The 26,674-nt window shown below is 44.1% G+C and overlaps 1 protein-coding gene and 9 non-coding genes across 12 annotated transcripts in view; all 10 read left to right on the top strand.

The window, feature by feature from the left end:
- Positions 1 to 26,437, top strand: part of cfap74 (cilia and flagella associated protein 74) — a 344,912-nt gene extending 318,475 nt beyond the window's left edge. For all 3 annotated transcript variants that reach the window (XM_057817725.1, XM_057817734.1, XM_057817717.1), the window contains 5 exons: positions 15,315 to 15,469; positions 15,559 to 15,682; positions 21,887 to 22,005; positions 25,953 to 26,087; positions 26,220 to 26,437. In XM_057817725.1, the coding sequence (XP_057673708.1) occupies positions 15,315 to 15,469; positions 15,559 to 15,682; positions 21,887 to 22,005; positions 25,953 to 26,087; positions 26,220 to 26,324 (638 nt within the window). In that variant the 3' untranslated portion in view covers positions 26,325 to 26,437. The remainder of the gene's footprint in view (positions 1 to 15,314; positions 15,470 to 15,558; positions 15,683 to 21,886; positions 22,006 to 25,952; positions 26,088 to 26,219) is intronic.
- trnas-aga (transfer RNA serine (anticodon AGA)) lies at positions 75 to 156 on the top strand. Its single transcript has one exon. It is a non-coding gene; the product is annotated as a tRNA-Ser (tRNA).
- On the top strand, positions 748 to 829 carry trnas-uga (transfer RNA serine (anticodon UGA)). The gene has a single exon. It is a non-coding gene; the product is annotated as a tRNA-Ser (tRNA).
- trnas-uga (transfer RNA serine (anticodon UGA)) lies at positions 1,421 to 1,502 on the top strand. The gene has a single exon. It is a non-coding gene; the product is annotated as a tRNA-Ser (tRNA).
- On the top strand, positions 2,431 to 2,512 carry trnas-aga (transfer RNA serine (anticodon AGA)). Its single transcript has one exon. It is a non-coding gene; the product is annotated as a tRNA-Ser (tRNA).
- trnas-uga (transfer RNA serine (anticodon UGA)) lies at positions 2,768 to 2,849 on the top strand. Its single transcript has one exon. It is a non-coding gene; the product is annotated as a tRNA-Ser (tRNA).
- On the top strand, positions 3,441 to 3,522 carry trnas-uga (transfer RNA serine (anticodon UGA)). Its single transcript has one exon. It is a non-coding gene; the product is annotated as a tRNA-Ser (tRNA).
- trnas-aga (transfer RNA serine (anticodon AGA)) lies at positions 3,776 to 3,857 on the top strand. Its single transcript has one exon. It is a non-coding gene; the product is annotated as a tRNA-Ser (tRNA).
- trnas-cga (transfer RNA serine (anticodon CGA)) lies at positions 14,520 to 14,601 on the top strand. Its single transcript has one exon. It is a non-coding gene; the product is annotated as a tRNA-Ser (tRNA).
- On the top strand, positions 20,152 to 20,237 carry trnal-caa (transfer RNA leucine (anticodon CAA)). The gene has a single exon. It is a non-coding gene; the product is annotated as a tRNA-Leu (tRNA).
- Positions 26,438 to 26,674: the final 237 nt, after the last annotated feature.

Below are 26,674 nucleotides of genomic sequence, written 5' to 3'. Positions count from 1 at the left end.
ACCCAAAATCATACCTATTCCTTCAATGGGTTTATTTTTCAATGCTAAGATTAGCATTCCACAGAACACTGGCAGTTGTTGTGGCCGAGTGGTTAAGGCGATGGATTAGAAATCCATTGGGGTCTCCCCTCGCAGGTTTGAGTCCTGCCAACAACGGACGTTCGTTGCTATTTGTTGTTAGGTACAAGCATAGCTGCTATTGTTAGCATCATTACTTGTCTTCTGCCAATTGACATCAAATCCTTCTTCAATCTGTCGTGCAAGGCTTGTTCTCGGGAACCCGGTAGTTGTGGCTGAGCGGTTAATGCATTCTTGACTGCCAGGCTTGTTTTCTGAAACCAAAATCATACCTATTCCTTCAATAGGTTTATTATTGAATGCTAAGTTTAACATTCCACACACCACTGGCAGTTGTTGTGGCCGAGTAGTAAAGGCGATAGACTACAAATCTATTGGAGTCTCCCCTCACAGGTTGGAGTCCTGCCAACAACGGACAGTCGTTGCTATCTATTGTTTGGTACAAGCATGGCTGCTATTGTTAGCATCATTACTTGTCTTCTGCCAATTGACATCAAATCCTTCTTCAATCTGTCCTGCAAGGCTTGTTCTCAGGAACCCAGTAGTTGCGGCTGAGTGTTTAAGGAATTCTTGACTGCCAGGCTTGTTTTCTGGAACCCAAAATCATAACTACTCCTTCAATGGGTTTATTTTTGAATGCTAAGATTAGCATTCCACAGACCAATCGCAGTTGTTGTGGCCGAGTGGTTAAGGCGATGGACTTGAAATCCATTGGGGTCTCTCCTCGCAGGTTCGAGTCCTGCCAACAACGGACGTTCGTTACTATCTATTGTTAGGTACAAGCATGGCTGCTCATGTTAGCATCATTACTAGTGTTCTGCCAATTGACGTCAAATCTTTCTTGAATCTGTCCTGCAAGGCTTGTTCTCAGGAACCCAGTAGTTTTGGCTGAGTGGTTAATGCAGTATTGACTGCCAGGCTTGTTTTCTGAAACCAAAATCATACCTATTCCTTCAGTGGGTTTATTATTGAATGCTAAGTTTAACATTCCACACACCACTGGCAGTTGTTGTGGCCGAGTGGTTAAGGCGATGGATTAGAAATCTATTGTGGTCTCCCCTCCCAGGTTCGAGTCCTGCCAACAACGGACGTTCATTGCTATCTATTTTTAGGTACAAGCATGGCTCCTAATGTAAGCATCATTACTTGTGTTCTCCCAATTGACATCAAATCCTTTTTCAATCTGTCGTGCAAGGCTTGTTCTCGGGAACCCGGTAGTTGTGGCTGAGCGGTTAAGGCATTCTTGACTGCAAGGCTTGTTTTCTGGAACCCAAAATCATACCGACTCCGTCAATGGGTTTATTTTTTAATGCTAAGATTAGCATTCCACAGACCACTGGCAGTTGTTGTGGCCGAGTGGTTAAGGCGATGGACTTGAAATCCATTGGGGTCTCCCCTCGCAGGTTCGAGTCCTGCCAATAACGGACGTTCGTTGCTATCTATTGTTAGGCACAAGCATGGCTGCTCATGTTAGCATCATTACTAGTGTTCTGCCAATTGACATCAAATCTTTCTTGAATCTGTCCTGCAAGGCTTGTTCTCAGGAACCCAGTAGTTTTGGCTGAGTGGTTAATGCAGTATTGACTGCCAGGCTTGTTTTCTGAAACCAAAATCATACCTATTCCTTCAATGGGTTTATTATTGAATGCTAAGTTTAACATTCCACACACCACTGGCAGTTGTTGTGGCCGAGTAGTAAAGGCGATAGAATACAAATCTATTGGAGTCTCCCCTCACAGGTTGGAGTCCTGCCAACAACGGACAGTCGTTGCTATCTATTGTTAGGTACAAGCATGGCTGCTATTGTTAGCATCATTACTTGTCTTCTGCCAATTGACATCAAATCCTTCTTCAATCTGTCCTGCAAGGCTTGTTCTCAGGAACCCAGTAGTTGCGGCTGAGTGTTTAAGGCATTCTTGACTGCCAGGCTTGTTTTCTGGAACCCAAAATCATACCTACTCCTTCAATGGGGTTATTATTGAATACTAAGATTAGCATTCCACACAACAGTGGCAGTTGTTGTGGCCGAGTGGTTAAGGCGATGGATTAGAAATCCATTGGGGTCTCCCCTCGCAGGTTCGAGTCTTGCCAACAACGGACATTCATTGCTATCTATTTTTAGGTACAAGCATGGCTCCTAATGTAAGCATCATTACTTGTGTTCTCCCAATTGACATCAAATCCTTTTTCAATCTGTCGTGCAAGGCTTGTTCTCGGGAACCCGGTAGTTGTGGCTGAGCGGTTAAGGCATTCTTGACTGCAAGGCTTGTTTTCTGGAACCCAAAATCATAACTACTCCTTCAATGGGTTTATTTTTCAATGCTAAGATTAGCATTCCACAGAACACTGGCAGTTGTTGTGGCCGAGTGGTTAAGGCGATGGATTAGAAATCCATTGGGGTCTCCCCTCGCAGGTTTGAGTCCTGCCAACAACGGACGTTCGTTGCTATTTGTTGTTAGGTACAAGCATAGCTGCTATTGTTAGCATCATTACTTGTCTTCTGCCAATTGACATCAAATCCTTCTTCAATCTGTCGTGCAAGGCTTGTTCTCGGGAACCCGGTAGTTGTGGCTGAGCGGTGAAGGAATTCTTGACTGCAAGGCTTGTTTTCTGGAACCCAAAATCATACCTACTCCTTCAATGGGTTTATTTTTGAATGCTAAGATTAGCATTCCACACAGTAGTGGCAGTTGTTGTGGCCGAGTGGTTAAGGCGATGGACTTGAAATCCATTGGGGTCTCCCCTCGCAGGTTCGAGTCCTGCCAACAACGGACAGTCGTTGCTATCTATTGTAAGGTACAAGCATGGCTGCTATTGTTAGCATCATTACTTGTCTTCTGCCAATTGACATCAAATCCTTTTTCAATCTCTCCTGCAAGGCTTGTTCTCAGGAACCCAGGAGTTTTGGCTGAGTGGTTAATGCATTCTTGACTGCCAGGCTTGTTTTCTGAAACAAAAATCATACCTATTCCTTCAATGGGTTTATTATTGAATGCTAAGTTTAACATTCCACACACCACTGGCAGTTGTTGTGGCCGAGTAGTAAAGGCGATAGACTACAAATCTATTGGAGTCTCCCCTCACAGGTTGGAGTCCTGCCAACAACGGACAGTCGTTGCTATCTATTGTTAGGTACAAGCATGGCTGCTATTGTTAGCATCATTACTTGTCTTCTGCCAGTTGACATCAAATCCTTCTTCAATCTGTCCTGCAAGGCTTGTTCTCAGGAACCCAGTAGTTGCGGCTGAGTGTTTAATGCATTCTTGACTGCCAGGCTTGTTTTCTGGAACCCAAAATCATAACTACTCCTTCAATGGGTTTATTTTTGAATGCTAAGATTAGCATTCCACAGACCACTGGCAGTTGTTGTGGCCGAGTGGTTAAGGCGATGGACTTGAAATCCATTGGGGTCTCCCCTTGCAGGTTCGAGTCCTGCCAACAACGGACGTTCGTTACTAACTATTGTTAGGTACAAGCACAGCTGCTATTATTAGCATCGTTATTTATGTTCTGCCAATTGACATCAAATTCTTCTTCAATCTGTCCTGCAAGGCTTGTTCTCAGGAACCCATTAGTTGTGGCTGAGCGGTTGACATTCTTGACTGCAAGGCTTGTTTTCTGGAACCCATAATCATAACTACTCTTTCAATGGGTTTATTTTTGAATGCTAAGATTAGCATTCCACACAATCATGGCAGTTGTTGTGGCCGAGTGGTTAAGGCGATGGATTAGAAATCCATTGGGGTCTCCCCTCGCAGGTTCGAGTCCTGCCATCAACGGACGTTCGTTGCTATCTGTTGTTAGGTACAAGCATGGCTGCTGTTGTTAGCATAATTACTAGTGTTCTGCCAATTGATATCAAATCCTTCTTCAATCTGTTGTGCAAAGCTTGTTCTCAGGAACCAAGTGGTTGTGGCTGAGTGGTTAAGGTATTCTTGACTGCAAGGCTTGTTTTCTGGAACCCAAAATCATAACTACTCCTTCAATGGGTTTATTATTGAATGCTAAGTTTAGCATTCAACACACCACTGGCAGTTGTTCTGGCCGAGTAGTAAAGGCGATAGACTACAAATCTATTGGAGTCTCCCCTCACAGGTTGGAGTCCTGCCAACAACGGACAGTCGTTGCTATCTATTGTAAGGTACAAGCATGGCTGCTATTGTTAGCATCATTACTTGTCTTCTGCCAATTGACATCAAATCCTTTTTCAATCTCTCCTGCAAGGCTTGTTCTCAGGAACCCAGTAGTTTTGGCTGAGCGGTTGACATTCTTGACTGCAAGGCTTGTTTTCTGGAACCCAAAATCATAACTACTCTTTCAATGGGTTTATTTTTAAATGCTAAGATTAGCATTCCACACAACCGTGGCAGTTGTTGTGGCCGAGTTGTTAAGGCGATGGACTTGAAATTGATTGGGGTCTCCCCTCGCAGGTTTAAGTCCTGCCAACAATGGACGTTCGTTACTATCTATTGTTAGGTACAAGCACGGCTGCTATTATTAGCATCGTTACTTATGTTCTGCTAATTGACATCAAATCCTTCTTCAATCTGTCCTGCAAGGCTTGTTCTCAGGAACCCAGTAGTTGTGGCTGAGCGGTTGACATTCTTGACTGCAAGGTTGGTTTTCTGGAACCCAAAATCATAACTACTCTTTCAATGGGTTTATTTTTGAATGCTAAGATTAGCATTCCAGACAACCGTGGCAGTTGTTGTGGCCGAGTAGTATAGGCGATAGACAATAAATCTATTGGGGTCTCCCCTCACAGGTTCATGTCCTGCAAACAACGGACGTTCGTTACTATCTATTGTTAGGCACAAGCATACCTGCTAATGTTTGCATCATTACTTGTGTTCTGCCAATTGACATCAAATCCTTCTTCAATCTGTCGTGCAAGGCTTGCTCTCAGGAACCCAGTAGTTGTGGCTGAGCGGTTGATATTCTTGACTGCAAGGCTTGTTTTCTGGAACCCAAAATCATAACTACTCTTTCAATGGGTTTATTTTTGAATGCTAAGATTAGCATTCCACACAACCATGGCAGTTGTTGTGGCCGAGTTGTTAAGGCGATGGACTTGAAATTGATTGGGGTCTCCCCTCGCAGGTTCAAGTCCTGCCAACAACGGACGTTCGTTACAATCTATTGTTAGGTACAAGCACGGCTGCTATTATTAGCATTGTTACTTATGTTCTGCCAATTGACATCAAATCCTTCTTCAATCTGTCCTGCAAGGCTTGTTCTCAGGAACCCAGTAGTTGTGGCTGAGCGGTTGACATTCTTGACTGCAAGGCTTGTTTTCTGGAACCCAAAATCATAACTACTCTTTCAATGGGTTTATTTTTGAATGCTAAGATTAGCATTCCACACAACCGTGGCAGTTGTTGTGGCCGAGTTGTTAAGGCGATGGACTTGAAATTGATTGGGGTCTCCCCTCGCAGGTTCAAGTCCTGCCAACAACGGACATTCGTTACAATCTATTGTTAGTTACAAGCACGGCTGCTATTATTAGCATCATTACTTGTGTTCTGCCAATTGACATTAAATCCTTCTTCAAACTGTTGTGCAAGGCTTGCTCTCAGGATCCTAGTAGTTGTGGCTGAGTGGTTAAGACATTTTTGACTGCAAGGGTTGTTTTCTGGAACCCAAAATCATAACTACCCCTTCAATGGGGTTATTATTGAATTCTAAGATTAGCATTCCTCACCCCACTGGCAGTTGTTGTGGCCGAGTGGTTAAGGCGGTGGACTAGACATCCATTGGGGTCTTCCCTCACAGGTTCGAGTCCTGCCAACAACGGACGTTTGTTACTATCTATTGTTAGGTACAAGCATGGCTGCTGTTGTTAGCATCATTACTTGTCTTCTGCCAATTGACATCAAATCCTTCTTCAATCTGTCATGCAAGGCTTGTTCTCAGGAACCCAGTAGTTTTGGCTGAGTGGGTAAGTCATTATTGACTGCAAGGCTTGTTCTCAGGATATTAGTAGTTGTGGCTGAGTGATTAAGGCATTCTTGACTGCCAGGCTTGTTTTCTGGCACCCAAAATCATACATACACCTTCAATGGGGTTATTATTGAATGCTAAGATTAGCATTCCACACACCACTAGCAGTTGTTGTGGCCGAGTGGTTTAGGCGATGGACTTGAAATCCATTGGGGTCTCCCCTCGCAGGTTCTAGTCCTGCCAACAGCGTATGTTCTTGACTATCTGTTGTCTGGTTCAAGCATCGCAACTAATGTTAGCAGCATTACTTGTCTTCTCCAGTGGACTTTAAATCCTTCTTCACTCTAACCTGCAAGGCTTGTTCTCAGGAACCCAGTAGTTGAGTAGTTGTGGCCAAGCGGTGAAGGCATTCTTGACTGCAAGGCTTGTTTTCTGGAACATAAAATCATACCTACTCCTTCAATGGTTATTATTGAATGCTAAGATTATCATTTCACACCCCGGTGGCAGTTGTTGTTGCTGAGTGGTTAAGGCGATGGATTAGAAATCCGTTGGGGTCTACCCTCGCAGGTTTGAGTCCTGCCACCAGCGGACATTCCTTACTATCTAATGTTAGGTAAAAGCATTGCTGCCAATGTTCGCGTCATAGCTTGTGTGCAGCCAATGCACTTCAAATTGGAAGTCGCAGGTTCGAGTCCTGCCATCAATGGATATTCATTACTATGTATTGTTAGGTACAAGCATGGCTGTTAATGTTAGCATCATTTGTTGTGTTGTGCCAATGGACTTCAATCTGTACTTTAAGGCTTTTTTTCAGGAACCCAGTAGTTGTGGCCAAGTTGTGGTGAAGGCATTTTTGACTGCATGGCTTGTTTTCTTGAATCCAAAATCATACCTACTCCTTCAATGGGTTTTTTATTGAATGCTAAGGTTAGCATTCCGCACCCTACTGGCAGTTGTTGTGGCAGAGTGGTTAAGGCGATGGATTAGAAATCCATTGGGGTCTCCCCTCTTCGGTTTAAGTTCTGCCCATAGGGGATATTCTTGACTATCTCTTGTTTGGTACAAGCATTGCTGCTAATGTTAGCATCATTAGTTGTGTTATGCCAATTGACATCAAGTCCTTCTTCAATCTGTCCTGCAAGACTTGTTCTCAGGAACCCAATAGTTGTGGCTGAGTGTTTAAGGCATTCTTGACTGCCAGGCTTGTTTTCTGGAACCCAAAATGATACCTACCCCTTCAATGGGTAAGGCATTGGTCTCGAAACTATTCCACATGGGGCCTTAGTGGGTGCAGGATTTCAATCCAACGAAATAAGACCACATCTTTTCACCAATCTGGTGTTTTATAAGTGTAATCAGTGAAGAAAAGGTGCTGCTTGTTATAGTAGAATCCTCATTGGTTAAAAGGTCCCTATTTGATCGGTATAAACAAAAACCAGGACCCAGAGCGGCCCTCGAGGACCAGTTTGGAGACCCCTGGTTTAAGGCATTCATGACTGCAAGGCTTGTTTTCTGGAACACAAAATCGTACCTACTCCTTCAATGGTTAATATTGAATGCTAAGATTATCATTTCACACCGCGGTGGCAGTTGTTGTGGCTGAGCAGTTAAGGCGATGGATGAGAAATCCGTTGGAGTCTACCCTCGCAGGTTCGAGTCCTGCCACGAGCGGGCATTCCTTACTATCTATTATTAGGTACAAGCATTGCTGCCAATGTTAGTGTCATAGCTTGTGTGCAGCCAATAGACTTCAAATTGGAAGTCGCTGGTTCGAGTCCTGCCATCAATGAATATTCATTACTATCTATTGTTAGGTACACGCATGGCTGTTAATGTTAGCATCATTAGTTGTGTTGTGCCAATGGACTTCAAATCCTTTAATCTGTACTTTAATGAGCATACGACAGGAGAAAAAAAGTCTTAAATAGCATTATTATGTGAATTAGAATCATATTTTGAGACGATTCGACTATATACAACAATTTAGCAAAGCGCAGATGACGAGAAATTAGTCTTTTAATCTGCCGGTTAGCCACGCCCACCATTATAGGCCTCTAGCGTCCCCAACAGGTGGATGACGTCAGCGGGAGAATGGGCTCATCGGTTTTACTATTCAGCCCATTGAGGGGGAATTACTCAGAACGAGGAAAACGCGACTAAGTGAGCCGCAAAATGTCATTGTTTCAGTCTCTCTACTCCAATATTTTTACAGGATATTCTTTTTATCCAAGTATTTTTCCCCAATAGCTAAATAAATGGCTTGAGAAGGACCAGTCAGCCCGTCGAGGGGAAACAATTCACAACGCGGAAAACGCAACGAAGAGAGCTGCAAAATGTCATTGTTTCTGTCTCTTTACTTCAATATTTTTACAGGATATTCTTTTTATCCAAGTATTTTCCCCAATTGCTAAGTAAATGGCATGGTTATGACAAATAACAGTCGTGCTAAATGGAATATGAAATAATAAAAATGCACTTATTCAGGACGACATGGCAAAATTACTCCATAATGGTCAAAACTGTCGACTTCACCTTTACTGTCGCACCTCCCGAACGATATTTTATGACACCTAAATCGGACATATGTCATTTCCCTTCCCCGGCTTCGGAGAATGTAAACAAACCAAGAGGCTTGACAGCTAGCCGACATGCTAACCCGAACCGAGTGATGTGTCAAAGTCTTCGAAGCGGAAAATCACACATAACTAGCCTGGATTATTTGACATGACAACTGGGTTGTCGATTGTCTTCGCGGATCGGCAAACCGCCCGACGGAGAGCAATTTACAGTTCGTTCCCCGGAGGAGGGCGGCTGCAGTTGTTGTGCAGCTAACGTGCAGCTAATGTACACGAGGAGAGCTTTTTACATGGCTGTCAATGATCAAACGCAAATAGTCCTTTATTTAAAGAAAGTTTGTAGTGTTTACTTTGTAATTTCTGTATTAATATTTGACATAATACAAAACAAGATGTTTACTCACTTCCTCGTAAGTCCAGTGGTCCCACAGTAGTAGGGCTTGGCCAATATCCATGGTGAATGGGAACCTTTTGAAACTGCAAAAAGGCGCACACGCCTACCCCTCATAAAGCAAGATTTTTCTGCAGCCGTTTGGCTGGCGTGATGCAAAAAATAAATGTATTAATCCGCAAAATCAGCTGAATCCTTAGTCCTCACACACAACAGTATGGCTGTTTAGTGAAGAGGACGCCTTCTCCCGTACACGTCACAGCGCCCTCCTCCTCCTCAATGCAAGACCGAAGCCAGAACTGCCTCATTTTCATGGCGCGGGATTAAAATAAATAAATATAGCGATCGCTTCCACACACATCCAAGCGGTCCATATCATTCAGGAGCATAAAATACCGCATGTATTATGAAATAAACATGCTTTTTCGTGTCACATGCACTTTAAGGCTTTTTCTCAGGAACCCAGTAGTTGTGGCCAAGTGGTGAAGGCATTTTTGACTGCAAGGCTTGTTTTCTGGAATCCAAAATCATATCTACTCCTTCAATGGGGTTTTCATTGAATGCTAAGGGTAGCATTCCACACCCTACTGGCAGTTGTTGTGGCAGAGTGGTTGAGGCTATGGGTTAGAAATCCATTGGGGTCTCCCCTCTTAGGTTCAAGTCCTGCCCACAAGGGATATTCTTGACTATCTCTTGTTTGGTACAAGCATTGCTGCTAATGTTAGCGTCATTAGTTGTGTTATGCCAATCGACATCAAATCCTTCTTCAATCTGTCCTGCAAGACTTGTTCTCAGGAACCCAGTATTTGTGGCCGAGTGTTTAAGGCATTGGTCTCAAAACTATTCCACATAAGGCCTTAGTGGGTGCAGGATTTCAATCCAACAAAATAAGACCACATCTTTTCACCAATCTGGTGTTTTATAAGTGTAATCAGTTGATTGCAGTAAGGTGCTGCTTGTTATAGTAGAATCCTCATTGGTTCAAAGGTCTCTATTTGATCGGTATGAACAAAAACCAGGACCCACAGCGGCCCTCGAGGACCAGTTTAGAGACCCCTGGTTTAAGGCATTCACTACTCCAAAGCTTGTTTTCTGGAACTCAAAATCATACCTACTCCATGAATGGGTTGATTATTGAATGCTAAGATTAGCATTCAACTCCCACTGGCAGTTCTTTTGGCCGAGTGGTTAAGGCAATCCTCATTCCCATCTTTCCATGGGCTCACCAACTATGGGAGTCACCAAAGGGGTCGGGTGCGTAGGGAGTTGGGCGGCAGCCAAAGGCGGGGGCCTTGGCGGTCCGACCCCCAGCTGCAGAAGTTAACTCTTGGGACATAGAATGTCACCTCTCTGGCAGGGAAGGAGCCTGAGCTGGTGTGTGAGGCAGAGAAATTCCGACTAGATATAGTCGGACTCTTCTCCACACACAGCTTGGGTTCTGGTACCAATCCTCTCGAGAGGAGTTGGACTCTCTTCCACTCTGGAGTTGCCCATGGTGAGAGAGGCCGGGCAGGATTGGGCATACTTATTGCCCCCCGGTTTGGCGCCTGTACGTTGGGGTTTACCCCGGTAGACGAGAGGGTAGCCTCCCTCCGCCTTCGGGTCGGGGCATGGGTTCTAACTGTTGTTTGCGCTTATGTACCGAACAGCAGCTCAGAATACCCACCCTTTTTGGAGTCATTGGAGGGTGTGCTAGAGAGAGCCCCCTCTGGGGACTCCCTCGTTTTCCTGGGGGACTTCAACGCTCACGTGGGCAATGACAGTGAGACCTGGAGGGGCGTGATTAGGAGGAACGGCCCCCCCGATCAGAACCCGAGTGGTGTTCTGTTATTGGACTTCTGTGCTCGTCACGGTTTGTCTATAACGGACACCACGTTCAAACATAGGGGTGTCCATATGTGCACTTGACACCAGGACACCCTAGGCCGCAGTTTGATGATCGACTCCGTAATCGTGTCATCAGACTTGCGGCTGCATGTTTTGGACACCCGGGTGGAGAGAGGGGCGGAACTGTCAGCCGATCACCACCTGGTGGTGTGTTGGCTCTGATGGCGGGCGAAGATGCTGGCCAGACCTGGCAGGCCCAAACGTATTGTGAGGGTCTGCTGGGAACGTCTGGCGGAATCCCCTGTCAGAAAGAGTTTCAACACCCACCTCCGGCAAAACTTCTCCCTTGTCCTGGGGGAGGTGGAGGACAATGAGTCCGAGTGGGCCATGTTCCGCACCTCCATTGTTGAGGCAGCCGATCAGAGCTGTGGCCGTAAGGTGGTTGCTGCCTGTGGTGGCGGCAATCCCCGAACCCGCTGGTGGACACCAGCGGTAAGGGATGCCGTCTTGCTGAAGAAGGAGGCCTATCGGGCCTTTTTGGCCTGTGGGACTCCGGAGGCAGCTGAAAGGTACTAACTGGCCAAGCGGACTGCGGCTTCGGCGGTCACCAAGGCAAAAACTCGGAAATGGGAGGAGTTCGGCGAGGCCATGGAAAACGACTTCCGGATGGCTTAGAGGCAATTCTGGTCCACCACCCGGTGTTTGAGGAGAGGAAAGCAGTGCACCATTAACACTGTGTATAGTAAAGATGGTGTACTGCTGACCTCGACTCGGGACGTCGTGAGCCGGTGGGGAGAATACTTCAAAGCCCTCCTCAATTCCACCGACATGCCTTCCTTTTGGGAAGCGGAGTCTAGGGACTTCGAGGTGGGCTCTTCGGTCTCTGGGCTTGGGGTCACTGAGGCTGTTGGAGGGCTCCTCGGTGGCGGGGCCCCGGGAGTGGATCAGATCCGCCCGGAGTTCCTGGGGGCTCTGGATGTTGTGGGGCTGTCGTGGCTGACACGTCTCTACAACATCGCGTGGACATCGGGGACAGTGCCTCTTGATTGGCAGATCGGGGTGGTGGTCCCCCTTTTTAGGAAGGGGGATCGGAGGGTGTGTTCCAATAATAGAGGGATCACACTCTTCAGCCTCCGTGGTAAAGTCTATTCAGGGGTGCTGGAGAGGAGAGTCCACCGAGAAGTCGAATCTCGGATTCAGGAGGAGCAGTGTGGTTTTCATTCCGGCCGTGGAACAGTGGATCAGCTCTACACCCTCGGCAGGGTCCTCGAGGGTGCATGGGAGTTCGCCCAATCAGTCAACATGTGTTTTGTGGATCTGGACAAGGCGTTCGACCATGTGCCTCGGGGAGTCCTGTGGGGGGTGCTCCGGGAGTACGGGGTACCGAGCCCCTTGGTAAGGGCTGTTCGACCGGTGTCAGAGTTTGTTCCGCATTGCCGGCAGTAAGTCGAATTCATTCCCAGTGAGAGTTGGACTCCACCAAGGCTGCCCTTTGTCACCGATTTTGTTCATAATTTTTATGGACTGAATTTCTAGGCGCAGCCGAAGCGTTGAGGGGGTCCGGTTTGGTGACCTCAGCATTGAATCGCTGCTTTTTGCAGATGATGTAGTGCTGTTGGCTTCATCAAGCCGTGACCTCCAACTCTCACTGGAGCGGTTCGCAGCTGATTGTGAAGTGGTTGGGATGAAGATCAGCACCTCCAAATCCGAGACCATGGTCCTCAGTCGGAAAAGGGTGGCGTGCCCTCTCCGGGTCAGGGAGTAGATCCTGCCCAAAGTGGAGTTCAAGTATCTTGGGGTCTTGTTCACAACTGACGGTAGGAGGGAGCGGGAGATCGACAGGCGAATCGGTGCAGCGTCTGCGGTAATGCCGACTCTGCACCGGTCCGTAGTGGTGAAGAAGGAGTTGAGCCGAAAGGCAAAGCTCTCGATTTACCAGTCGATCTACGTTCCTACCCTCACCTATGGTCACGAGCTTTGGGTCGTGACCGAAAGAACAAGATCCCGGATACAAGCGGCCGAAATGAGTTTCCTCCGCAGGGTGACCGGGCTCTCCCTTAGAGATAGGGTGAGAAGCTTGGTCATCCGGGTGGGACTCGGCGTCTAGCCGCTACTCCTCCGCGTAGAGAGGAGCCAGCTGAGGTGGCTCGGGCATCTGGTTCGGATGCCTCCTGGACGCCTCCCTGGAGAGGTGTTCCGGGCATGTCCTACCGGCGGGAGGCCCCGGGGACGACCCAGGACACGCTGGAGAGACCATGTCTCTCGGCTGACCTGGGAACGCCTTGGGATCCCGCCGGAGGAGCTAGTTGAAGTGGCTGGGGAGAGGGAAGTCTGTGCTTCCTTGTTAAAGCTGCTGCCCCCGCGATCCGACCCCGGAACAAGCGGAAGATGATGGATGGATGGTTAAGGTGATGTATTAGAAATCCATTAGGGTCTCCCCTTGCAGATTCGAGTCCTGCCAACAACGGACATTCGTTACTATCTATTGTTAGGTACAAGCATGGCTGCTAATGTTAGCATCATTAGTTCTGTTGTGCCAATGGACTTCAAATCCTTCTTCAATCTGTGTGCAAGGCTTGTTTTCAGGAACCTAGTAGTTGTGGCCGAGTGGTGAAGGCATTCTTGACTGCAAGGCTTGTTTTCTGGAACCCAAAATCATACCAATTCCTTCAATGGGGTTATTATTGAATGCTAAGATTAGCATTCCACACACCACTGGCAGTTGTTGTGGCCAAGTGGTTAAGGCGATAGACTAGAAATCTGCCTTTCCTGTTCGAGTCCTGCCACCAGCGGACATTCCTTCCTCGCTATTGTTAGGTAGCATTGTTACTTGTGTTCTGCCATTGGTCTTCAAATCCTACTTCAATCTGTACTGCAGGGCTTGTTTTCAGGAACCACTCTTCATATCCGTTGGTGTGGCCGAGTGGTTAAGGTGGTTGACTAGAAATCCATAGTGGTCTCCCTTCGCAGGTTTGAGTCCTGCCAACAACAGACATAGCTTATTAATGTTTGCTGTGTTCCTTGGTGCAAGCATTTCTGCTTATATTAGCATCATGAAGTTACATTTGTCATGATTCTGCGTTCAGCCAACAAACTTGAAGCCAATCCGTACAGCACTGGATTGATTGTTTTCAGGAATCCAACTTCATACCTCTCCATGTACTGGGCTTCTTCTTGAATGTTAATATTAGCATTCAAATTCACAGTTGTTGTGGCCAAGTTATTAAAGCAATTGACCAGAAATCCATGGGGTTCTGTCTTCGTAGTTCGAAACCTGACAACAGACAAAGTATGCTGTGTTCCTTGGTGCTAGCACTGCTGCTACTTCATCATATCTTTTTTTTATTTTTTCGGCAAATAGACGTAAATCCTTCTTCGATCTGTACAACAAGGTTTGTTTTCTTGAACCCAACAACATTCCTTTTCTGTCGGTGGGATGATTCTTAAATCCTTTCATTTTTGAAGTTTGCTGTGTTCCTTGGTGTAGGCATTGCTGCTAATGTTAGCATCATGAAGTTACATTTACAAGTTCCAGTTACATGACCTTGTGTTCAGCCAATAAACTTAAAATAAACCCATCGCCAATCCCTACGGCATAGGATTGATTTTTTTCCGGAATCTGACGTCTGACGAATCTGACCTTTTCCTTCGGTGGGTGGGGATATTCTTCAATCCTAATATCAGCACACCCCTGACAAGCAGTAGTTGTTGTGGCCGAGTGGTTAAGGCGATGGACTCGAAATCCGTTGGGGTCTCCCCTCGCAGGTTCGAATCCTGCCAACAACGTATAAGCATTATTGAAATGTACTGTTCCTTTGTTGTTCCTGCTAATGTTAGCATCACAAAGTAACATTTACCGTTGTTGTTATCTTGTTCAGCCTTCCAACTTGAAACACATTGCCAATTCTGGAATACAACTTCATCCCTTTCCATGTAGTTTGCTTCTTCCTAAATATTAATATACTACAGTGGCAGTTGTTGTGGTGGAATGGATTTTAAATCCATTGGGGTCACCCCCTCACAGGTTTGAATTCAGCCAACAACGCCCATGTGATCTTAGATATCGAATAAAATGGCATTTCCTTTTCATGAACCATAATAATTGATGCCAATACGAACAACATTTGCGTGAGCATTTGCCTTCGGCGATACACTGAAAATCTGGTACTGAGTGACCACTTAGATTTGTTTTCTGCAATTTATAGACTTGAAATCCATTGGTGACTGCACTCACAGTGTTTTTTCAAGCTTACATGGTGTATGTCAGATTCGGATTTTTTTATTCAACTATTAAAGATTAGTCATTCGAATGTGAATGATTCAGATTCAGGTAACAGCACAAATTTCACAACTTAAATTTGTCATATTTATCCATCCGTAGTACAGAAAGCTATTGATTTTGCATGTAAAGAGTGATAACTCATATAGTGACATGCGTGTCGATTAATAGTAAGTTACTTCATTAGTATACAGTGTTGTTAATTCTGTTTTGTGCGCAGGGACCCAGAACTACAATGGGCTTAGTGTTTTCAGTGTTCTGCCTGTGGAGGGAAGCATTGCTGCAAAACAAAGCCAGGATGTCATTGTCACCTTTCACCCCGATCACCCCTCTGTCAACTATTCCGATCAACTCACCATTGAACTTGTTAATAAGGTCGCTAAAAGCAACACACATTTAATCATCATATTTTGTGGTACAACTGAAATATTCATATAAAGAGTGGTTCTTGTTTTGTGTCCCAGAGTAAACTGTGCGTTCTGGATCTGAAGGGTGCGGCGTCATCACACAATATGTATCTACAAGGAGGAGACCAACTTGCAGTTCCCATTGAATCCCTTCTTCCTCCACCAATAACAAGTCAACAAGGTACCGGTACATTAGCATCCACATTCATCACTACTCTTCTCAGCCTGCACTAATATTATACACTAATAATTAGGGATGCAACGATACAGTTAAGTCACGGTTCCGTATGATTTTCGATACGAGGGACACCATTTTCGATTCTATTCAATACATTTAATGCTCTGAAACAAAAAATACGCATATTCACTAATTCACAATCCGAGATGCGCTCAGCAAAGTGACCCGCGTGCGCAGAAACATTAAAACAAATTACACATGCTAGCTGTATGACATTCCAGGGTGATCATATTTTGTTTTCCAAAAAGATGGCACAAATAACAGACATTAATAATCCCCGTTTAGTCTTGTATTCAAAGTTTGTATGGACTTATAGAACGCATACACGCACGCACATAAGCCTTGACTTGTGTGCGTGACATGACGTGGGTGTGTCAATTTTCCCCGTCAGTGTGCGTGACATGACGTGGGTGTGTCAATTTTCCCCGTCTCTGCCATGTAAGTAATACTGAAATATTGCTCATTTGGCGTATAGAATGAAAATCGAAAATTGTCAGGCTTATCCTTTTCTTCATTATTTTTTTTATGACTGTGGTCAAGCCCGCTTCGTGCATAAAAGCAGAGTTCAGGCTAGAAGCTAATGCACAGCTACATCGGTCCCGTCCTGCCTGCCGCTTTCGCTTTGCTGACGTCATTGCTGCATGAATTCCGATCCGGGAGACTTGAAGTTCAGACCACCAGCCACATTATGGAAAAATGTGGCCCAGATCAGATATAGACCACATACGAAAGTGACCCGGATCAGATTTGAAATGCTCCACTTCTATGCGACTTGTCACGTTCAGACCGTCAAGTTAATGCTTCACTTGAGCCAGAAAAACTCGAAAAAATCGGATTTGTGCATTAAGACCTGTAGTATGAACCTAGCCTTAAGTGTCAAACAACATTAAACAGAGATAAAACGGTTTCATTTCTTCAGCAATGTAGCGGACTACACTTTCCGTGAGGGAACGCCATTTTGCGGGCTCTCGTTTGTATTTCTCAAATCAAGCTCTGTAATTGTCGATTGCCGTGATGAGGTAGGCTCCACTTGTTGCGATGCAGTTTTCTTACTAAGCAGTGAAAACTAAACAGGGTGATAGTGTTTCAAATGAGCATGTAGATTTTGCAGACTGGTTTGTCCTTTCTGGTTGCCTCGCCATTTTCATTTGGTTTAAAATAAAAATATTCCTTCACCGTGGCTGTGGTGTTTGGGTTGGAAATCAGCATTTTTCGTTCATTTTCTGCTCGCTCATTGCTGTACGCCGGCAGTGCACTCGGCCCCGCCTCCCTCCATTGAATGATGGTCACGCAAACTCAAATGTATCAAACCAACAAACCCAGAAGTAAATAAAACAGAGTGTATCCTCGTCACAGCATATTGCGCTGTTGGTAACAAGGAAGCCGAACTTTTAACAGCACGTCCGCCGCACATCTGCTGCACACACGCACAAACGAACCTGAGGCGATAAAGCACAGCGGGAAAATTACCGCTTTCATTTTCATTTACTGCACGATAAATGGAATTATTGCATATCGCGACAGGCTTAGTCGGAGCATTAAAAAAGTTAACAAACACCACAGAAGTCACACGTCCGCTCATTACTGCACAACACTAGCATATGACAACCGACTTTCATAAACAGGAGTTATAGGACGAGTTTGAAGTACAGCGCTCTTAATTTGCTACTCATTGTTCATCATGTAACCGTGAAGTAGCTCTCAGTGTCCAGCTGTCTGTTGTCAAATCGAGGTTGTTCGTAGCAGTCAAGTCAGTAACAATGTTTTGCCGGACTTCGTTGTCAATATCCGGGAAGACGGTCTTTGTGAAATATAAACGAGAGTGGATAGCATATCAGCAAACCCAAAATGCTGCCACACAGCGGATCTGTACGACGCTGAAACCGCCTCCTCAAACTTTTGTCTTTCCTCGCTAACCATGATTGTCGTGTCTGTTACCTCTGCCACAAACAAATGCAGCGTGCCTCACTCCATGCGGTTTGGGGAAGGAGAGAAGAGGGCTGCTCGTGAGGAGGAGCTGTCTCAAAGCTATTCAAGGCACAGCCCTCACCCTCTGTTTCCAATGCACCCCGGGCATATTAGCGAGCGCACGGAAGAAAAAATTCGGACAATACATTTTGGGAGGTTTAATTTGCATCGAATATTTTGCATATTGAATCAAAGAGGGCGTATGGAATGGTTCAATATAAATCCGAGTATTGTTGCATCCTTACAAATGATTCATGGTGTCAGACTGATTGACTGTGTTCTTATACCAACCGTCAGGAAGTTGGCTCTGCCATCAGAGGCAAATTTATATAAAAAATGATGTCAATCGTTTGTGCTTGTTTCTGCTGATAAAAGTCTTGTTTGTGCTGCTAACCATTGGGGTCTTGCTGACAACAGACATGCTTTGTCAAAGATTGCTCTATTACTTGGTACAACCATTGCTGCTAATGTTAGCGTCATATCTTGTGTTCAGCCAATAAACTTGAAATCAGTACGGCATTTGTTTAATTCCTTTCTGGAACCCAACTTCATGCAATTTCCTTCAGTGGGCTCCTTATTGATGCTAATATTAGCATTCTGCTCCACAGTGGTAGTTGTTGTGGCCGAGCGGTTAAGGCAATGGGCTAGAAATCCATTGGGGTCTCCCCTTGCAGGTTTGAGTCCTGCGGACATGCATTACTTGGTAAAAGTACTGCTGCTAATGCTACCGACATATCTTGTGTTCACCCAATGGACTTGAAACCATTCTTCATTCTTGATTGCAAGGCTTGTTTTCCAGAAACCAAGTTCATACTTATGCCTTCACTTGGGTGATTATTGAATGCCAATATAAGCATTCAACTTCACAGTGGCAGTTGTTGTGGCTGAGTGGTTAAGGCGATGGATTAGAAATCCGTTGGGGTCTCCCCTAGGTTCGAGTCCTGCCAGTAACACTTATGCATTTCAATCTATTGCTTTGTACAAGCATTCTTGCAAATGCTAGCATCATAACTTGTGTTCTGGAACCCAGTGCCATTTCCTTCCGTGGGCTGATTATTTCATGCTAATGTTAGGATTTTTTTCTATGCTGTTGTTGTGGCCGAGCGGTTAAAGTGATGGCTTCAAAAACCATTTGGGTCTCCCATAGCAGGTTCGAGTCCTGCGACAATTGATGTCCTTTACTGAAGTTTGTTGTGTTCCTCAGTGAAAGCATTGCAGCTTATGTTGGCATCGTAACAGGTCCTAGAAGTGGAAACCCGTTTAAGTTGTGTGTCTGAAATACAGGACACAATTGGAAGCGTGTTGCCGTTGCAGGAAACATCCAAGAATTTCTTTATTAACAAGCAAGCTAATAGCGGAATGTCTGTTTTTTAGCTTCATAGTATTTACAATGTTCATCTTCTTGTCTTTTGAGTTTGGAACAACTAAAACATTCATTTTGTCACTTGGAACCAACTCACATTCTCAAATATACAGGTAGACAATTTTCTCTTTAATAACTAAATACATCTTCATTTCACACACTATATTCTTTTATTGTGTTACCTTACTCTACAATACCATGATTATACTATTATAGTACACCTTATTTTTCAGTAACTGTTACTGCAGTAACTTGTTGTAATGGTACAACTTTAGTGGTAACTACTGTATGGTTAGCTGCACCGCTAACGTGCTAGTAAACAGACAGTAAAATTGGCACTAATAACAATATTAACCTTTATATTTACAGTACATAATGATAGCGTGATAAACACATATAAAGTACTTCAAAATAGTTCTCTAAACTGTTCTGTACAGGAGCCTTCTAATAGCTGTTAAATACCCAGCATCTACGCCATAAAAATATCAACATAAAGCAACATTATCTTTGATCGAGAATCATTTATCATACAATTCCAGCGTTTTTTTTAAGCTACACTAACCTGAAATAGAGGACACTAATGAACTGACAAATGGAACCGTGTTGCTGTTGCAGTAAAAAAAAACATCCATGAATGGCGTCTTACCACATTGCTGCTAATGTTAGCACCATAACTTATGTTCAGCGATTAAACTTGAAATCCGCACGACATATGTTTAATTGCTTTCTGAAATGCAATATCCCTCGTTGGGCTCATTATTGAATGCTAATATTAGCATGCGAAGGACTCGAAAGCCATTGGGGTACCCCCTCGCAGGTTCGAATCCTGCTGACAACGGTGGTGCATTTTTGAAGTGTGCTGTGTTCCTTGGTGTAGACATTGCTGCTAATATTAGCATCATAAAGTTACATTTACAAGTTCCACCTACATGACCGTGTGTTCAGCCAATAAACTTAAAATAAACCTATCGCCAATCCCTACGGCATAGGATTGATTGTTTTCTGGAATCTAACGTCATACCTTTTCCTTCGGTGGGGTGATTCTTCAATGGTAATATTAGCACACAACTGCCTGGCAGCAGTTGTTGTGGCCGAGTGGTTAAGGCGATGGATTCAAAATCCATTAGGGGCTCCTCTCGCAGGTTCGAATCCTGTCGACAAAGGACATGCATTAATAAAGATCTCGTGTTCCTTGGAGCAAGCATTGCTGCTAATGTTAGTGTCACGAAGTTCCATTTAACATTGTCGTGGTCTTGTGCTCAGCCAATAAATCTCAAAATAACAGTCCAAAAACATGTATTACGTGTTATATTAATAAGATGAAGTAAAAAAAAATAAGCTACTGTGAGGTATGTTATGTTAAATGCCTTTATATTCAATGACTATTCAGTCTTTTAAAAAAATGACCGGAGACAGAATGGCGGACGAGACTACGGCGTCGTAAAGTTGTGTAGGGCAGGGGTCCCCAAACTTTTTCCTGTGAGGGCCACATAACTTTTCCATTCTCTGATGAGGGGCCAGGGTCAGTTTGTAAAAGAAAAAGTTTGACGATTGCAGGAGTGCTTAAATGTAAAAAATTATTGTTTTTCAGAAAGCCACAATCAAATAACCCTTTCTGGGTTCATCACGGAAGAAAAGTAAATAAAATAAAAATAATAATTTAATATAATATAATATAATATAATATAATATAATATAATATAATATAATATAATATAATATCAATTAAATAGATAATAACCAAATAACCCTCTCTGGGTTCTTCACAGAAAAAGGCCAGGAAATAAATAACACTATTGAAGAAAAAAAAAAAAAAATCAAAATGCTCTCTGGCATTGTACAGGGGGCCGGACCGGGGATAGTTACTTTTCTCGCAGACACCATATAACTGTTTGCATTAGTCTAACACATTCATTATAGCAAAGCATTTAACCATTGTGTAGGCAGACTTCACTCCATGCCCTTGGACACAGTAAAATGGACCAGCTTATCAGCCCTTGCCTGATAAGCGAAGGAAAAAACGTCAACATCTCTTCGGTCGGGTCAGGACACCCCCACCCTACCAAGGCAACAAATTGAAAGCCTGGCGCCTTGGACGTCAAGACATGCCCCAGTTGCCGTGGCAACCACGACCCAGCCATGAAAGATGACACACGAACTTGACCGCCCAAACCTGACACAGAAGAATGATCCCAAGACAACACCCAGGCGCGCCTTCCGCCCGGCCCACTCCGCCGCAGCTTTCAAAAGACTGAACATTTAGCTAACAACTGTCGCTTCTCGGGACCATTCTGATGTATCCATTGTTTTGCGGACCTCGGATCTAACATTGCCTCTCCGTCGTCTGTTTTGCCTTGCTTTTTAATCACTGTCGAATAAATTGTCAACCTGTTGTCGACGAGCTTTCTTTAAACCGTTCAAAATGGAGTCAGTACAAAGGGTTAACGCTGGAGTGAACGTGCGGAGTTTGGCCCTTCTGGCCGACTTGCTGGGGCGGCGCCAGCGGGATGCCTACTGGTTCGGCTGTCGCGGTTCCGGCGGCTTGGCTGGGGGGCCGTATTCCTTCAGTCGAAATCAGATGTTCATACTGTGAAGCATCTTGTCCGTATCTGATATGATCAGATTTTTGTGCTTCATGACAACCAGGCGTGCTGAATTTTAAAAAGTAATTTTTTAAGACGATTAATACGTACTTCCTGTTTTGTCAATATTCTCAAATGTTGTAATTCAGTTCATCTCTATCATACAACAGTTTCTTTGATTGTCACTCAGCAAACTTGCAAGAGACGTTAATGCTCTTTGTTCTTCTCCACCAGGACCCTCAGAGGACACGGACATCCCTGTCCTGGTCACCCTGCGAGCCAGCTATAGCATGGGGACCATCAGACCTGCAGTCAGAGAGTTGCAAGTAGGCTGCATAAGGCCCAGTAAGAAGGTAACCATTTCATTCCGGGTTTAGCTGGAGTAGTGAGAGGCGTGTCGAACCGGTCCTAAGCACTTGTGTGCTACCGCTTTGAAGTTGGCCTCCCATCAGACGCAAATTGATATGAAAATGATATCAATCGCTTGTGCTTGTGCTGCTTTCATTTTTGAGATATTGATTCTTTTTAGGTAAATCTGAGGTCACCTCGACCCGTTTCGATTAAAAATGGTGTCGATCATTTGTTCTTTGTTTCTGTTTGTGCTGCAACAGTTTTGTAGATATTATGCTTTTAATGGGTAGTGATGACGTCATGCAGCCCCCCATTTAGGGCAGAACTGAACTGTTACGGTGCCATTCGTTTGTGCTGTAAAAATTTGCATTTGTGCTGCTATCGTTTTTTAGATATAGAAATGTTAACTTCGAGAGATGACGTCACTAGTAGCGCTTCCATATCCTAACTCCCGCGCCTGACGGCGCGTACCAACTCACTTAATAACATAAGGGTGTCCCAACAACTAGCACAAATGAATGGAATCACTTCGGGGGCTCGCGGTGTTGATTTCGAATGATGACGTCACTCGCAGCCCCCCATTTGTGCTAGTTGTTGGGACACCCCGCTGTTGTTGAAAGAGTTGGTGCGACGTCATTCTAACTTCTGCGGCAGACATCATTACTCAAAATTAATATCTCAATATCTATAAAATGATAGCAGCACAAACGAAAAAAAATATTTTTACCGCACAAACAAGCACAAACCTAGCACAAATAAATGGCGCCACTGCAGTTCCAGTCTGCTGTAGATGGGGGGGCTGCGTGACATCATCACTACAAATTAAAAAAGCATTATAGCTACAAAACCGTTGCAGCACAAACAAATATTTTTACAGCACAAATAATTTACACAATTTTTAATCAAAATGAGGGGCTGGTTGACCTCAGATTGAACTATAAGAGAATTGTAATTGTAATTGTACAGGTAGTACCCGGGTTACGAACAAGTTCCGTTCCTACGCTTGCGCCATAAACAGAATTTCTGCATAAGTCTGAATTAACCCTTTAAGTGCCCCAAAATAACTCCAAAAGTCCAACAGTATTGTATTTTGTTTAATAATGGAAGATACACTGCCCTCTGATGGCAGTGTTGGGTCTGGCTGGACCGTCGCCTTATGACTGAGGATCAGACTCTCATCTGACATGGATAGATGACAGCTACGCTTTGGTTTGGCCCACATAAGGCTGTAAGTTGTTTCAGCTAATATGTTTGTGTATGCATTTGTAATTAAGTTTACAGCTACAGTTTGTGGAGTTACGTGTGAGTGATTTGCTATGAGAATTGTAAATACCTTAGCATCCATAACATTTAAGCAAGCGGACTTTTGTTAGGCAAAATAGAATAGAATAGAATAGAATAGAATAGAATAGAATAGAATAGAATAGAATAGAATAGAATAGAATAGAATAGAATAGAATAGAATAGCCTTTTATTGTCATTATACAGTTGTACAATGAAATTGTGGAGCATCCCCCATTAAAGTGCAGGACAGGTAAAAATCTCAAAAGTGACTTGCAAGTATAAAAGTATAAAATCTAAATAAATATAAAATGTGTATGAGGTAGTCCTATGTTCAGGCAGTGCAAGTAATCGAAGTGAAGTAACAGCAGCTGACAGTGCAGGCATTGAATATTGTACGTTAATATTGCACGTAAGTAGTATTGCACATAGAATATTGCATGTAAATGAATATTGGACATTGGGTGATGTGGTGTTACACATGGCTGTTCTGGGTGGAAATGGCTTTAGCAGAGAAATTGTTCCTCAGTCTTGTTTGTTGGCTGTTCTGGGTGGAAATGGCTTTAGCAGAGAAATTGTTCCTCAGTCTTGTTTGTTCTTGTTTTTAAACACCTATAGCGTCTCCCAGAGGGCAGTAGTTCAAACAGCTGGAAACCACGATGTGAGCTGTACTTCAGGATGTTTAGAGCTGCTGAGGCATCGGGTGGAGTATGTCTGTCAGGAAGGGGAGAGGACAGCCAATGATACTCTGCGCTGCCTTGACTGCCCTCTGAAGCCTCTCCCTGTCTGCGGCAGTGCAGCTCCCGTACCAAGTTGAAATGCAGTATATTAGCAAGCTCTCAATGGATGAGTGATAGAAGGCCAGCAGCAGCTTGCTATCCAGCTTGTTCTTCCTGAGGACTCGCAGGAGGTACAGACGCTGCTGAGCCTTCTTTATGATACAATAGCTGTTATGTTTGCTGTCCATGAGAGGTCATCTGAGATCTGGACTCCCAGGAACCTGAAGGTGTGCACCCTCTCCACACACTCACCCTTGATGTACAGGGGCGGCGGGGCGGTACTCTTCCTCCTGAAGTTAATGATGACCTCCTTGGTTTTGGTGGTGTTCAGGGCTAGGTTGTTGTCTGAGCACCAGGCTGAGAATTTGTAGACCTCCTTTGTAGGCTGCCTCATCTCCCTGTGAGATCAGTCCAACCACTGTGGTGTCATCAGCAAACTTGACAATGGTGTTGCTTCTGTGGATTGGACTGCAGTCGTAGGTGTAGAGACAGTACAGGAGGGGGCTCAGCACGCAGCCCTGTGGTGAGCCGGTGCTCAGTGTGCGGGTGTAAGAATGGTGGGGGCCAAGTCTCACAGTCTGGGGTCTGTTGGACAAGAAGTTCTTGATCCAGGAGCATCTGAGTGGAGGGGGTCAGGATGTCCAGCTTTGTAATGAGAATGTCCGGGATGATGGTATTAAATGCAGAACTATAATCCACAAAGAGCATCCTGGCATAGCTCTGCTGCTGTTCCAGGTGACTCAGCACAGTAGACTAATTTAATCTACTAAATCTATTTCTTGATCAGACTAGCTGGACGTTTGAACACCAATTGTTTTGTGTCAAGTGTTTTTCTGTCAAAATGTGTGTCGTTTTGAACAGACGTGTACATATGTGTGTTACAGCTCTACAGATTGTCAAAAGTAAAGGAAGTAAAAGCGTCAAAAAGCACAATTTTGTTTGATGTCTGTAAAGCTGAACAACTTCATGGTTAGTGAGGACGGAACACGTCATATCAAAAATTACAAAACAAGATACTGTGAGGCCAAGGGCGTAGGTTTGGTCTCAATATTTGTAGGGACGATATAACAGCATACACTTTTTCCTGGGGATGGGACATTAATAAGACCAAACAGATTGGCTGAACGGAAGTCAGGGCTACATTTTTCACCAATATGAACCTAATTAATTGATAAGCTAAATGATTCATGCAAAATATATTTGTATTGATTTATACTACCTTTCAGACTGCAAATTTATAACGTCGTAATCAGATTTTTTTTTTAATCTGGTCAAATAATTTTCTCCATTTTGTTTTGAGTGTTAAAGGCTAGTTAAAAAATTAACAGAACTCACACAGATTAATGTTATGCTAACTAATGCAGGTCGGACTTTGAGTAGCAAAATCTAGACAATCTAAATGACCTATATAACTAAAGTCATTGTATAATTGAAAAGTTGCCTATGCAAACCTACGTCCTTGTGTGAGGCGCAATAAGGTACTTTTTAAGCGACAAAAAAAAAAAAAAAAAAGAAAGAAAGACTGAAGACAGAATGGCGTCGAGACTCAGTCGTCATAAAGTCGAAATTGCTTAATTCAAGTACGTCGTAACCACGGGACTAACTGTATCTCAAAAACGAAAGCAGCACAAAGGAAACTTTTTACAGCACAAACAAGCACTAACGCAGCACGAACGATTAACATCCTTTTTATATAAATTTGCGTCTGATGAAGGGCCAACTTCAAGGAGACTTTTGAGCTACCCGCTCGTTCTGCCGCCCAACTTCGGGTTCTGACCTTGGTATTAATTCAGCATACAGTACTGTATATCCCTCAATGTGTATAAATATGCAATATAAGCGATGCAGTGATTGTATCGTTACTGCTTGTTTTTCCCCAAACAATCCAGGGCACCGAGTTTACCTGGGACAACTTGGCATCTATGCAGCTGAAGGGCTTCAACGTGGACCCCAACAAGGCTAGTGTAGAGGCGGGCACCAAACGCGCCATCAAACTCACATGGACGCCCCTAAGTGGACATAAGGTGAGGACCATTGCTCTCTTTGGATCGGTCTTAACCAGGAAGTGAGAAATGGATCATCAAAATAGCATTGAAATAGTTTACTTCCAGGTAGAAGAAATTGTGAAGTATTGATATAAATAATTTGTGTTTCAGCCCAATGAAGTGGTGCAGATGTGTGTGCCTCTCACAATCAAAGGGGAAGAAACCAGGGTGTACCAAGTAACCCTCATGGCTTTAGTCTGCACTCACGTGAACTAAACCACAATTTTTTTTACCATCTCATGTCGTTATTAATATGAAGTTGCACAAAGATCTGAGGATATTGTCAATAATTTTCGACCAATTTCTGGCGGAAATATCAGAAAGACTAGTTAATAAACAATTCAAAAACATTTTTTGTCTTCTAATAATTCAATTCCTTATCAGTCCAGTTATAGACTTGCACTCCGTCAGCAATAGCAACAGTCTGAAGTGGCTATGCTATAGATAATAAAAGCTCACCTGTGCGCTGTTTATAGTGATCTTTCTAAAGCATTTAGTTAAGTTACTTACTATGTGACTTTTATCCCTATCTATCCCAAACAGAGCTAATCAAGTTATCAGGTGAT

The sequence above is a fragment of the Corythoichthys intestinalis genome, chromosome 2, assembly GCF_030265065.1.
Source record: "Corythoichthys intestinalis isolate RoL2023-P3 chromosome 2, ASM3026506v1, whole genome shotgun sequence".
Classification (NCBI taxonomy): Eukaryota; Metazoa; Chordata; class Actinopteri; order Syngnathiformes; family Syngnathidae; genus Corythoichthys; species Corythoichthys intestinalis.
The sequence above is the reverse complement of the archived record's forward strand: the minus strand, read 5'-3'. Positions and strand labels throughout refer to the sequence as shown.